Source organism: Ptychodera flava, chromosome 18, assembly GCF_041260155.1.
Source record: "Ptychodera flava strain L36383 chromosome 18, AS_Pfla_20210202, whole genome shotgun sequence".
Taxonomy (NCBI): Eukaryota; Metazoa; Hemichordata; class Enteropneusta; family Ptychoderidae; genus Ptychodera; species Ptychodera flava.
The window spans coordinates 15522113-15536483 of record NC_091945.1 but is presented as its reverse complement, the minus strand read 5'-3'; the positions used below and the strand labels follow the sequence as shown (position 1 = coordinate 15536483).

The 14371-nt window shown below is 41.2% G+C and overlaps 2 protein-coding genes across 2 annotated transcripts; one reads left to right on the top strand and one right to left on the bottom strand.

The window, feature by feature from the left end:
- Positions 1–1193: 1193 nt before the first annotated feature.
- Positions 1194–4166, bottom strand: LOC139116961 (tubulin alpha-1A chain-like). Its single transcript, XM_070679713.1, has 3 exons — positions 3999–4166; positions 2763–2985; positions 1194–2581 (listed from the first exon to the last, which is right to left on the bottom strand). The coding sequence occupies exons 1-3, from the start codon at positions 3999–4001 to the stop codon at positions 1452–1454; spliced, it is 1356 nt and encodes a 451-aa protein (XP_070535814.1). The 5' UTR covers positions 4002–4166; the 3' UTR covers positions 1194–1451.
- A 6492-nt stretch (positions 4167–10658) lies between these two features.
- On the top strand, positions 10659–14158 carry LOC139116960 (E3 ubiquitin-protein ligase TRIM56-like). Its single transcript, XM_070679712.1, has 2 exons — positions 10659–10806; positions 12630–14158. Exon 2 carries the CDS (start codon positions 12858–12860, stop codon positions 14010–14012), a length of 1155 nt encoding a protein of 384 aa, XP_070535813.1. The 5' UTR covers positions 10659–10806; positions 12630–12857; the 3' UTR covers positions 14013–14158.
- Positions 14159–14371: the final 213 nt, after the last annotated feature.

Here is a 14371-nt window from a genome sequence, read left to right as displayed (position 1 = left end):
TATGGCACCTAACACTTTTGAGAAATTTGCAAAATATGAAAATCCAATTATCCCAAATTAGTTCCAATCGTGTTTGTTGTTGTAATTTTACATGCCTACAGTTGTTCATCATATTCAGACATTCGTGGACAAACTAGTTTATAAATTGACTTCTAATCTGACTTTTCATTTACAAGCAGGCAATACGTATACCCTAAACAAATTTACCTTTTTATTTCGAGTTCTACGATTTTCAATTAAATTGCTTAGATAGATGACCCGTTGATAATAAAACTACGACAAAAACACCCATAAAAGTGTTTTGACACATTACGGTGCAAATCGGAAAGAGAAAGCCTGCTGTGTCGGCACATGATTTTGCAGAGGAACAAAAATTGTAGGTGACATTTTAACAGAAATCGGATACTGTTGTGACAGCATTCCCTTACACCTCATTCAGTTTATCGGTAACCAATAAAATTGTTTAATACACAGCATGCACAGAGAATGCCAATACGAGCATTTTACTCCTTAATACTAACGTTTTCGCAAAGATGGACCCGGTCGGTCAAGACCACGCTAGAGACAAGCAAACACGATTGACGAAAGAGATTGCTCGCAAATCGGACATTTCTCAATTAAGGACAATTTCCGATTCAATGAAGCCGAAACTTTTGACATTTTCATTCTACTCTGCAACACCACACATTCTTGCATTTTGGATACAAATCAGGCGCATTCAAAGCATGACGCAATTAATTTGCACATTCAAGGTCATTGTTGACAATCTGAATATACAGTAAAGTCAAAATTGAGGTTTTCAACTGGACCCTCTGGAGTTACAATCCCGGTACACTATCGAAATTTCAGAGGAGTGTCAAATGGTGGAAAACACATTAACACTCGATGCTCGTGGAGCTGAAGGAATCTGAAATACAAGTATTTTCAGGGCAAGAGATTTTTTATGGGAAATTTCAAATAAATTAATTTTTACAATTTAATTTCATATTTTTGAGTCACATAAAACGCTCCCGGGAGATGCAAAGATCTGCAGCAACCTGTCAAAAATGTGTTACAGATAGCTAAAAAGGGGGGGCTTTTATAAAATGCTTCCTATAACATACCACGAAACACAAGGCAATTTCTCTACCATCTAGCGTGGGCATCGGACTTTCCAAACAAAGCATTCACACAATGACACGAACACAAATATATTCAATAGAAATCATTCATTTTTTATTTGCAGAAATGAACATTTTGATGTTAAAGAGGATAGAACAAAAAGCACGCAAGTTGATAACCGACATGTTCTTCTGAGTACGGTTTTTCAACTTCGAATTTCATAGCATAATAACTGAACGATTTCGTATCCTACAAAACGCCGCTGAAAATTCAGATATCGAATATTTCAAGCTTCATTGTTAGGAGTTTTTTGTCATGATTTTGCTGTTATTTCATTTGGCAAAGTAAAATTAATATTCTTCGCCCTCCTCCTCGCCTTCACCCTCAACGGAGTCGACGCCAACTTCTTCGTAGTCCTTCTCCAGAGCTGCCAAATCTTCACGGGCCTCGGAGAATTCACCTTCCTCCATACCCTCACCCACGTACCAGTGGACGAAAGCACGCTTGGCGTACATCAAGTCGAACTTGTGGTCAAGACGAGCCCAGGCCTCTGCGATGGCGGTGGTGTTGCTCAACATGCAGACGGCACGCTGTACTTTAGCCAAGTCACCGCCTGGTACGACGGTTGGTGGTTGGTAGTTGATACCGACCTTGAAACCAGTTGGGCACCAGTCGACGAACTGGATGGTACGTTTGGTCTTGATGGTGGCAATTGCTGCATTGACGTCTTTTGGTACAACATCACCACGGTACAACATACAGCAGGCCATGTACTTGCCGTGACGTGGATCGCATTTCACCATCTGGTTGGCTGGCTCGAAGCAGGCATTGGTGATTTCTGCAACAGACAGCTGCTCGTGGTAGGCCTTCTCGGCAGAGATGACTGGAGCGTAGGTAGCCAGTGGGAAGTGAATACGTGGGTAAGGTACCAAGTTGGTCTGGAACTCAGTCAAGTCGACGTTGAGGGCACCATCGAAACGCAGAGAAGCGGTGATGGAGGAGACGATCTGACCAATTAGACGGTTCAAGTTGGTGTAGGTTGGACGCTCGATGTCGAGGTTACGACGACAGATATCGTAGATGGCTTCGTTGTCAACCATGAAAGCACAGTCGGAGTGCTCCAGGGTGGTATGGGTGGTCAAGATGGAATTGTAGGGCTCGACGACAGCGGTTGCTACCTGTGGAGCTGGGTAGACGGCAAACTCAAGCTTGGACTTCTTACCGTAGTCGACGGACAGACGTTCCATCAACAGGGAGGTGAAACCAGAACCGGTACCACCACCGAAGCTGTGGAAGATCAGGAAACCTTGGAGACCGGTACACTGATCAGCCAACTTGCGAACTCTGTCGAGGACCAAGTCGATGATTTCTTTGCCGACGGTGTAGTGACCACGAGCATAGTTGTTGGCGGCGTCTTCCTTGCCGGTGATCAACTGCTCTGGGTGGAAAAGCTGACGGTATGTTCCGGTACGGACCTCATCTGAAATGAAAAGGAAGGAAAGAGGTTGAATTAGTTACACGTACCTATTTACAAAGGTAATATCCGGCACCACTTTTTGAAAGTTTCGCTATACTAAATATGCGATTTTTCAGCTAATTTGTTTACATTTTATCATACTACGGGAAGTAACAACAAACCAGAGAAATACAAAAATACTCACCAACAACAGTTGGTTCCAAATCGACGAAGACAGCACGGGGAACGTGCTTGCCAGCACCGGTCTCGCTGAAGAAGGTGTTGAAGGAGTCGTCACCACCTCCGATGGTCTTGTCACTTGGCATCTGACCATCAGGCTGGATACCGTGCTCCAAACAGTACAACTCCCAGCAGGCATTACCGATCTGGACACCGGCCTGGCCAACATGGACTGAGATACATTCACGCTGAAAGCAAAAACAAGGAGAATCGCATGTTAGGAAAGTGTCGGCTATGTGCGTAAACACTTATAGTTACAGTTTATCGAGAACAATTTTTCTCTATTTCTGGATTATAGGTGTAACATTTTTTATGCAAATAGCGGCAAACATGATTCTCACTGAACAGTTGACGGCTTATTTATCAAGTTGTCCTAAAGTCTACATCAAAATAGCTTCGCACGAAAGAATGCCTGACAGACCATGGAACCATGGATGATGGAACTCAGACACTCAGGGTCTTGTTATGTAATCGGCCAGTGCGCCTCTTATGTGACGTCATTATTTGGCAGCCAGTCAAAATGTTCATCAGGTGTTTCAAATGTCGCAATATTCCGACGGTCACGCGACGGTGCCTTCAGAGGTAGGGCGTAGATTTAGACCTCGGCTTATACCTCGACGATACCGTCCGATCCCACGTACTAAATTCCACTAGGCCTTCCTACAAAGTCGACAGCTGACACGCTCATTAATATCGATTTTCACTTTACTCCTGCCTGTTTGCGTAAATGACATTGGCGAATGAATTTGACCTACGCATCTTGCCAGCTCCTCTGGGTAGCATCAAGAAAGCGATTCTCAAAGGAAAATGTTCTTTTTATCACGGTGTTTCACAGAAGGATAACCAATCGAAGGAGCTGGGACAACCATTGTCCGAAGTTTCTCGTTAAATTCTTGCTGTAATATGACGACGCTTTTCCGATGTCATTCCTGGAATTGCATACGATGAGAACTTACGCATTGAAAGATGCGACCTTCAGCCTTCTCGATCGACTGACAACGCCCTGAAAAATCTAGTCTTTTTCATTTCAATGGCTGCCACGCCAACCGCGCGAAAACGTCACCATTACCCAGCTAGGGTGAAGCCGCATTGCGTTCCCAACCATCAACGTCAATTTACTCTAATGGTTCTATCAGTCTCTACCCGTATATCTTGATAAGAATAAATTAGAAGCTAGGGTAAAAGTTGAACAAATACTCACCATTTTGAGCTGATGTGGTTAGAAGTCGAGGAGGAAATTTGCGATAATTTACAACGGAAATAGCCTCACAACGTTGACGTGACGGTCAGACAGTGAGATCTAGAATAACGTTAGAAGGCGGGAAGCCCTTTTATATCCCCTTGTGTTGCTATGGCCGTTAATGAATTCGATGATCGAAATTTGTAAATGGCCATCTTCGACAGTTGATAGGTTTAGGAAAGATAGGTTATTCCATTAAAAAATAGGTAATGCTACAGCAGTGTCCTTCCCAGACACTTTACTTTGTGATATTTCATGACTTGATGTCGTAAATAGTTGCTCTAAATAACCTGTAAGGTTTATATATCGCAGATATTCGAACGAATGAGAAAATACAGGGAAATATGCAGTTGTTGTGTTGAAAATGGCCAAGGTTTCTAATCTCATTCAAATAAGCTTGATTTGCATACATATCGTTGCCATGTGCATGCCTAAACGTTGGCGCAAGACTGACTGCGCTTGCGCATTCAGAGATAGGTGAAGTCGGTCAGTTTGATGACGTCACTCTAACGTGTCATGCCTATTTATTTCTGAGTTAGCAAGGTGCATAAAAGTCCTACAATATATTTTACAACATTGGGAGGCAATGACTTTGAACCCCTAAAAACATGTGTGATAGAGAAGCTCACATACATTTCGAAGTCGCAGAATTAAGCGGTTATGTCGCTCGACCTCTACCATCGACCCACAACAATATTTTGACACCTGTCCTACGACTCCCCATGGCCATCCCACCGAACTTGCTAATGACTGGTTGAATAGACAAGTTTGAATAGACAAGTAAAAACATGCTCACTATGTTTATTTTGTTTTGTTTGTTTCAAACTGTCACGGCAGAAACAAAGCGACTCTTGTGACACATAGTCCTAAATGTTTCACAGTGCTAGAAATTGTCACAGATTTTTTTTTTACGTTTTATATCATTCATTTTTTTTATCATTCCATTCTTTTTTAGAGTCTATGATTAGTCAGACCAAACGAAAAGCTGTGACTTGTAAACAAACATATTGGCACAGAAACATGGAAAGTAGAAGCGTGGTGCTTCTACTCTTTATGATGGTGAGGAACTTAATAACTGCACGAGAAATCTTTCAAGACACCCTTCCACAGGTGTAAGGAGCTATATGTCGTCTCATGCGTTTTAGTCCTGCACTGTCACATATTTGACCCAAGCCCCTGCACTACACCGTAAATCGAGGCCAAGTTTGTGCAAGAGAACTTCAGGGCAAGATACGACACGCAGAGCTCACACTGTAAGATGAGTGCTTTGTATACGCCACGGAGACGGTAACCAAGTTGATTGAAAGTTCCTGTCGTGATGACAAAGCACTGTTTCTCCCTGTAAATAGAAGGAAGATGAAATCAGCATTTTTATCTGTCCCGACATGTCCACTGCTATAAGTGGCCTATTTTTGCACGCAGTGTGAATCAGCGAACTTCCAAATTGCTCATCCCTTTGTATAGACTGTTATTTACTCGTGGCCTGCAGAATCAGAAAGGGTGACGTAATCGATATCTTGACAACGCACTGTTTGTTGATAATGTGGTCACCAAGCATTACCATTGCACTTGAAACTTGTGCAAACACAAATATTTCGTGAACGTTTATTCTGACGTCGGACTGATAATCACTGACAGACTACTCATACTGCAATCTGATACCCTGTGCCTACACCAAAAAAGGCAAAGCAAAAATAACAAAGTATAAACAAAAAAGAACGGACTACAACATCAGATAGGACGATCTATCGTTAAAGTCTCCTCGCAGGAAAGGTAAAAATACTGAGTATTCACTGACTTCTACGTATAAATGAGCTTTTTAAAGAATTTCCACGATTATGTTATCAATATTTTACACCATTACCGCATGACGTAAATGCGAACTTTGACCTTTGGTGGAGGGACTGGGAACCGCTTGTTACATGAATACTCTGGTTTTGAATGTGGTGTCTTCGCTAGGTGACTGGGTGCCATACGTTGTGTGAGTTCTAATCCGATCGAAAATCCACTGAATTTTCGAACGAATAACCAGTCTTTCTCGTGTACGCCATTTACTCTGTTGTACACACACTCTGCTATCAACATCGATTACTCAATGATATTCGATCACGCTTTCTCTGTGTCGTCCGGAAATTTGTGAACTACCGAACAGCGTAATTGGTCGAAAATTTGATCTACAGTTTTGATGTCATGCTAAGAGTAAACTCTTTATAGTCTACATTTGATCAAAATTACTTAAACTAATACAGTGTCATATCCTGTTTTGCAACATTACAGCTGTAATATAAAACTCCAGACACAATCATGTAATAAACAACAAACCGTACATTTACATATGTATGTATGTATGTATGTATGTATGTATGATACAAATGTGTACCAACCACACACACACACACACACACACACACACACACACATCTTTCCTCTGAGAAGGGAAAATACTATGCAATAAACGCATGCAGATAAATTAAAGTCCCACTAGCTGTAACTCTTGAAATTTGTTGACCTCAAAATATCTTCCTATTCTCTCCTGGTGTTCTCTGAATTCTACCCTCTGAAGGGATGTGGGCTTTTACTGCATTAGGAAACCATTCTTTTGTGAAACATTGGACAAGTAAGTTTAATGTCATTTTAATTTACCGCAATTTTCAAAAATTGATAATATTACAACGGAAACAGAACATACTATGTCACAGTTGAAAACATTCACCCCGATGCATTGCATTGGACTACTCTGTGCAGTTTATGTGAAAATTTCAGTGCAGATAGGCACAGTATCCACGGTTTTTGTTTTCCCCATGGTGCTGCGATTTAGGCAAACATTTAATCGCAGTGTAATCTTTATCTTGTTCAAAATTGCACATACAGTCCCAGATAAGTGTATACACACATCTAAATTAGTACATTCTCACAAAATTATTTTAGCTTGAAAGTAAAATCATAAAATTAATGCTAAAAGATACAGCTACTGGGGCTTTAAACACGAAAATTGTCTTATTCAAACCGGAACCAAGCCCTCCGAACGTTTAATGCTGGCATCATCGCCATGACGGCCAGAGAATCAACAAGACGGACAAAATCAAAATCATAGATGCCGTGTGACTGATAATGAGTGTTACAAAAAGTAAAGGAATTCCTCTTAAAGACGCGAAGTGACGGAATGACGCAATGATTAAAATTGACCCACATCTTCGACTGAATGATCACGAAGGTAAACGATGATAGAGGGTTAAAACAGATTTTAAAAAACTGTCAACAAGTGAGGTTTGTACATCTGTTGGTCTGCCCAACCACCACTGCATATCTCTCAGTCATTCACCCGTGAAATCACTCGCGGTAAAATAATGCAATTTACATGTGAAGAAGATGTTACCTTCACAACTGAATGTAAACAGTGATCGAAAAGCTGTCTGTTGAAAAGCAGTCTGTTGTCTTGGAAGTGACTGAGAATTGTGTGACTACTTGATAAGCATGGAAGGACGCTGTTTCTTTGCATCAAACTTCTATGACCAGATTCTGACGCAGCGTGTTACTTGAACCCCCACCCCTCCTTTCACAACCCAGTACAGTGAATTTTACGTTTCCTTTTTATGCATGGATTTGTCTCGACAGTTTAGTAGGATTTAAAAATACACCTGTATAGCTGATTGCACGACCTTCATTGGAAATCCAAACTGCGTGACATCATGGAAGTAATGCTGGAACAACGTAGAGATCCCCTAGAGCATTTTACCTAGTATTCGTGAGTTTCCATGGCAATAATGTCAATAATGAAACCATATAATTGTGCCATATAATAATAACAATAGTGAAACAGTTGCGCAATTGGTTTACAGCGAGGATCTAAGGCTGAAGAAAAAAATGTATTTTTTGCTTCAGTCGTATTACTCAATAATGGAAGTGTTGTCTATTAAATGTTTATCTGAATGTGGGAATATCATCAATCATTTATTCGTTTACTTCTTATATAATTGGATTCTGAAGGCTGTGCATATTTGAACAGGACCCTCTGCATGTTTAAAGATACAAGTTTCCAGCTTCTACATTTATTGTCGTAAGAGAATGGGAGTTAGTTGCGTGAGCGGAACGTTGATTTGAAAGTGAAAACGGTGTGTACGTTGCCATCGAGAGGTGTCGCTTCAAGCCCGTATGCAATCTTTTGAACCGTCACGTTGACAACAGGACATAGAACGACCAATCTTTGCAGGCCGACGGGGATTTGGCTTCATTCACCCGTGGGACGTGGGACGGTATCAGAGACTTTCCAGTTCATATGATCTTGGCCGATCGGATCATGAACGTAAAAATATTATCTGATCGATCAGTCACCGTCAAGACCAATTTGATCAATTTGAGATCAATTTGAGCGCAAAAGAGACAAATTTAAGCGCAAGGGGCATCGTTGCAACTGTTTATAAGTCTGGGATTAACAGAAAAGCTGAGTAAGATCGATCAAGATATTTTCAAAGGACGTCGACCACCTCAACTCAGAGCTTCAAGTTAGCAGTGATCTTATCGTTCTGAGTATCACGTGACCGTACGAACCTGCACTCGCTGTTGATACACAAAAGTGGCCAGCAGCTGAACCGAAGGTTAGGTTTTGAAGTAACGGTCAGTGTTTACCCTTGTCATAAGTTCGAATGCGCCTCGGGGACAGATATTCTGACTCTCTAAGTTTTACAATTCTTTTCTGATCTACCCCTTGTGAGGACTCATTTTAAAGCTCTTGGAGTAAGAAGCATTTTGACCGGCTTCGTTTTTCGAGAATCGAAAATTTTATTTTTCTCCATAGAGTTAGCACAGGGATGGCGGCCATTTTGAATTTCAAATATCGGTAAATCTGGAATAGTTTGTTTATCTAGTGCCAACAATTTGCACAGTGACCCCAGATTTTTATTCTTGAGTTCGAAAGAGTATGGTTGAAAGATTCCTTAAGGAAAGCTTGAGCTAAAGTTTAAGTCTTTCACTTTCGGCGCATACTACCTTAAATAATACGGAACGCTGGTTTCGGATCTAAGCAACAATGTGCGCGGAGATGTCTTTCCAGATCGTAGCTGATCATTTTACAGAGAACCACACAATGTCATTCGATTCACCATGTTATTCTGGAGCAGGATTTTTCATGATAATTTTCCCGATCTGTTCTCGCCTGCTTGGAGTCATTCAATGAAACCGTAACGTCATATCTAAAAACGCCATCAAGAATGAATTCATATACGAAACCCAACAATCACAACCATTATGTTGTAAAGCAGAGTAATGCAGTTCAGTACTGAAAAAACCCAGCGACATTTCTTTTAACGTTGCTGTTTACATATGCCTCTACAAAATATTCTTTACACAAAGAAAAAGCTTGTGGCATTCTTTGTGGCAAAGAAATGTAACTTCAGTTTTTGATTTTGATTGTTAAAACCTGACAGGGTGGAAAATTTCATCAAAATTTTAACTAGTATGGTAGTTCTGTCAAACGAAATAAAATAATTTACTACATGGCTGTAGATCCAACTTTTAACCTGGAAAAATCCCAATATTCATAAGATATATAACAGGGAAGTATCTTTCCTTTAATTAGGAGTTCCATTGTAAAATATTTGTATTATAATTGCTAAGGTCCTCGCGACAAACGTGATGGCACACTCAGTGATCAAGCGATACATTTTCCAAACCGAATCCTGTCCGATATGATTAACTGCACAAGGCTGCTTCCTCCGAGATAATTTATAACGTTTATAGTTATTACTTTAATTTCCTGGTTGTTTATTACGTTTTTGAACACATGCTTTGCCATACGCTACGTGTGCTGTGTTTGTCAGCAGTATAGTGAGGGCGCCAGTCTCTGCTAGGCACCTGAAACGTCACCTGTAAATCATTCAGCACAACAATCTACCATCGTCGGAGGACGTTGAACCTATCGAGCGCTGATTAACGAGAAAATTATTGAAAACCATCGCCATTTGTTGGCTTGGATATATTAAGCGACACGATTCTTAACCGTGATAAAGATCCTTTCTTTGAAAATAATTTATGATAATTAATCTGTTGGAGGGCAAGATAGTGTTTGAAGCCCTGTTCAAGAGGTAAGCTTATGAATGGATTTCCGGTAATGTGTCATTTTCAAATCAGACGAATATCACCAAGCGATATATGCAAAAGCAATGATTAAATGTAATGAAAACAGACCAAAGGAGGCAAGATTGAGCAGGCTGTCAACGTCTAAATCATCGAGTCTCTGTGGCTAAATTTAATTAATGATGGTGAAAGTGTGCCCAGCATATCGGATACTACGGGCTAGTACTGCCTATTAAGGCGCAAGATCCAGAATTGTGCCATGGGGGGGGGGAGAGAGAGAGAGAGAGAGAGAGAGAGAGAGAGAGAGAGGGGTGTTGTATTGAGAGGGCTTGTAGTTGTACTCGTGTCAGCCTTTCTTAACACAGAAACTGTGAAAGAAGGAGAACAATGAGAGTGAAATGTATTCAATCATCAACATTAAATGCCAAGTCAACATAACTGGACATATGTGCGCCAAACATATGAGTACATACGATTGTGCTGTAATGAAAGCACTACATGTGGTAGCGCCCTCAACGCTGACATTGCTTCACTTACCCGTCGCTGCTTACCTGGCTCACCTTTGGAACCTCGGATCCGCATCAAAATGCTACCATAATATCACGTGACCTCAGAAGAAGAATTATCGCAGCCACGGTCAAACAGCTTACGCTACGGTCACGCCGTCTATTCGGCCAACCTCAATCAAAACGATAACGTAAGTACTAGGATTGCAGGAGATCCAATTTCTTTTCAGGTACTCTGTATCCCAAGCATTGCCTGGAAGCATTTTCCATTGTCAGAAAATTGGATAATGAGTCCGCCATATTTGCCTGAAAAATATAATCGCATAAAAACTTCCGATCACGAAATGGTTCTCTCACACAACACTACAGTACTCCCTTATGTGCGTTGCGTTCTATACAATGGCATATCGATAGTATAATGCAAGAAAAGCGGTATACACCGAACGAAGTATACACCGCAAATGACGGCACGCCGAATTCTGGGAAACGATCTTGTGCAGCAAGCACAACATTTAATGACATGAATGTATAAGCATTGACATTTACCACAATATTAATTAAGTCGCACTCATGCGTACTGAGCTAAACCAACACGAAAGTCAATTTTTTTGTTCATATTTTATGTGTACTTTCGCACTCAATTATGAAGAGCCTCCGAGACTACTTTTTATCAAGCACTTGGCAACAGTTCATTAATTGGTCAATGTATACTGCAGGTAGTTTGACCTCAGATACAAGGGGTCACCTTTCATATCGGGGTGAGCATCTATATTCATCATGATAATGGACGTCTAGCCTTGGAAGTCAATGTATAAAGGCCACAGTGTTTTCGTCGTCACTTGAAGTTTATAGACACGATCAATAAAATTACTTGTTTTCTTGGGAAAGGAAACTATTAGAGATTATTCTTAAAACGATAAGCTTAAGGCTCAACACGTAGGCATGTATGTTAAGTTGAGATAAAAATCATTAATCAAATCTAGACCACGCGCTGTGCATTCATTTCAAATTGACTGTATTCGTAACTCCAAGTGCATATAATTTGAACGGCGTGCCGGGGTCAGTCTTAAAATGCAATTATTGCTTTTGACTGATAGTACAGGAAGTTGCTATGGCAACTGTTAAAAGTCCAGACAATGTAACGAGTTGTAATTCTACTTGTCACAATACTGGCATAATAGACTAACCACCAACTAATTATGTATAGCCAGTCACTTCACAGCGGCACCGCCCACCCTTTCCCATGGGAGTCAGTCAGCCGTGCCTACGTGAGGCGTCATATGGCGATTATATATATATATATATATATATATATATATATATATATATATATATATATATATATATATATATAATATATATATATATACATATATATATATATATATATATATATATATATATATATATATATATATATATATATATATATATATGCGCGCACACACATTCCATACACAATTGAAAGAGATCAGCGTACACGCACTTCTTCCAGTCACTACAAAGACATTAAATTTTAGACAGTGTTTTTATTGTTGCAGAGATACGAGACGGAATACCTGTTGTGGGAAATTACAGGTATTCTTCGTCCATTCTTATCGTTCGTGTCACCTCTGAACTTTACAGTCTTCGCTACAATAGCGCAATTATAGAATTTAAGGCCCACTACTGAAACACTCTATGCAGGAACTCTCCTCATGGGGTACGAACAATTTGAGGAATTTTGGCGTGGCTGTTTTTGTCGTTCATGAGAGTCGTTTTTTTTCTGTGGCTTTTCTATCTAAGTGACCCATTTACAGAGATTAAATTGTATGTTGATAATTACCATGGAATCGACCAAAATATGAAGAGACAATTATATTCAGTACGCGCGTTGGCGACGGGCAGACAGCAAAAACACTCAGCGGTTTACGCACGCGTAATGTATGTTGTTCTGTTTCGCGATACAGTGTACAATGCGCTACAAAACTTGATCTGCAGTGCTCACCAAAGTTTGTCGTGTGTTTTCCTTCAGTTTCCAACGGCGGAGTAAAGAGAATACAGAACCACTAAGTATGAGACTTCAGGTGAATTTTTGTGAATGAGTTTATCACAAGGTACCTCCCCTAGGATATCTCTGGCAGTTCAAGAGTATTGACCGACCGATAAATTTTTCAACCACTTCTGCCTGACATTTTTGAGTGACTAGGGGCATAGTTGGAGGCACGACGTCTGAAGGACTACCTGTTGATAAACTCTAAAAATGGCAGCCTACCTCATCAAGGAAGAGGTCACCAAGGATTTCTTGACTTGCAGTATTTGCAGGAGCGTCTTCCAGAATCCGAAGACTCTACCGTGTTTGCACACTTTCTGCAAGGACTGTCTGGAATCATCGGTGGCGAACAGAGATCAAAGCTGCCCGCTCTGCAGGGACGAATTCGATTTGCCCCTGGGTGGGGTAGGGGCGCTGAAGACCAACTTCTTCATTACTGACCTGCACGATTATTTCGAAGCGCGCAACACCGGGGATGGCCGATGCGGTGGATGCAGAAAGCCAGAAGTTGACGCCGTTGCAAGGTGTTTGAACTGTGACTACAATTTATGCGCCGCCTGTACCACCACACACCCAGGATCCCCAAACTCTCGGGTTCACCACACCATACATATAGACCAGTACAAACGGCAGCTTCTTCTTGAACCAGAGTCGCTTGACCCAGACACATACTGTGACAGACACCCAGGGGAGATTCTCAAGGTTTTCTGCGTCAAGTGTCAAATTCCTATTTGTGTCACCTGTGCAGCGGTCGATCATCCCGAGCCCCTGCACAGACGAAAGCACCTGCACGAAGCTGCGGAGGACGAGAAATACAAAATGCAGCCGCTAATCGTAGACTTAGAAATCCTCCTCGGGAAGATCAGGAAAGACCGCGAGGATGTCGAACGGGAGATAGCTGACCTGGAACAAACCCAGCAGCAGCTGGAAAAACGCATCGATTCGCACGCAGAAAGCCTCGTCAACTATATCACCCAACAGCAGAAGGAGAGAAAAAAAGAGCTGTTTAGACTGTGCTTCAGAAAGCGCCGGAATTTAGAAGCTCGACGTTCCACGATCTCAGTCGATGAAGGAGCAATCGAGCGAGCCAGGGACGCCGCTGAACGACTCACCGACACTGCTAGCCCCATCCTGTACCTTCAATCCCTGGACGTTATGAGAAACTCGATCACGGGTTTGTTGAGCAAAGGTGCGAAGACCTGGTCGCCTGAAAAATTTTATTTAGACTTTCTGCCGAGTCACAAACATTTTGATGGGGACATTGGTAAATTTCTTAACGATAAATCCCCTTTGAAGGACCGTATGGAGTGTATCAGGTACAGAGCAGAGGGCGCGTTTCGTCGGCAGATCAACAAGATTCAGTAGATTATCGTTGAGGGCGCTTGCAGGGAAGATGATTTTCTCGCGACAGATGATATACCGGGTATTATGCATCATTCAACATGTCCTGTTTTACATGTGTATTATAAAAATAATATATCAAATTTAGTAGTTCTAGTAAGTCTTGGGTTTGTTTAACAAAGACTCTGTAGCATGCAAAGCTATAATCATGTGTTTGTATGTTTATGATTCTGCACGCACACATTAGGCCAAAGTAATTAAATTCTTTGTTTTGCGTCCCCACCCGCGTAGGTTTTAGGGTTTCCATGAAAAACACACACAATGTATTTGAATAGGAAATTTTAGGACATGACCGCTTAGCTTTTCTGAACTAAAATTTTGTT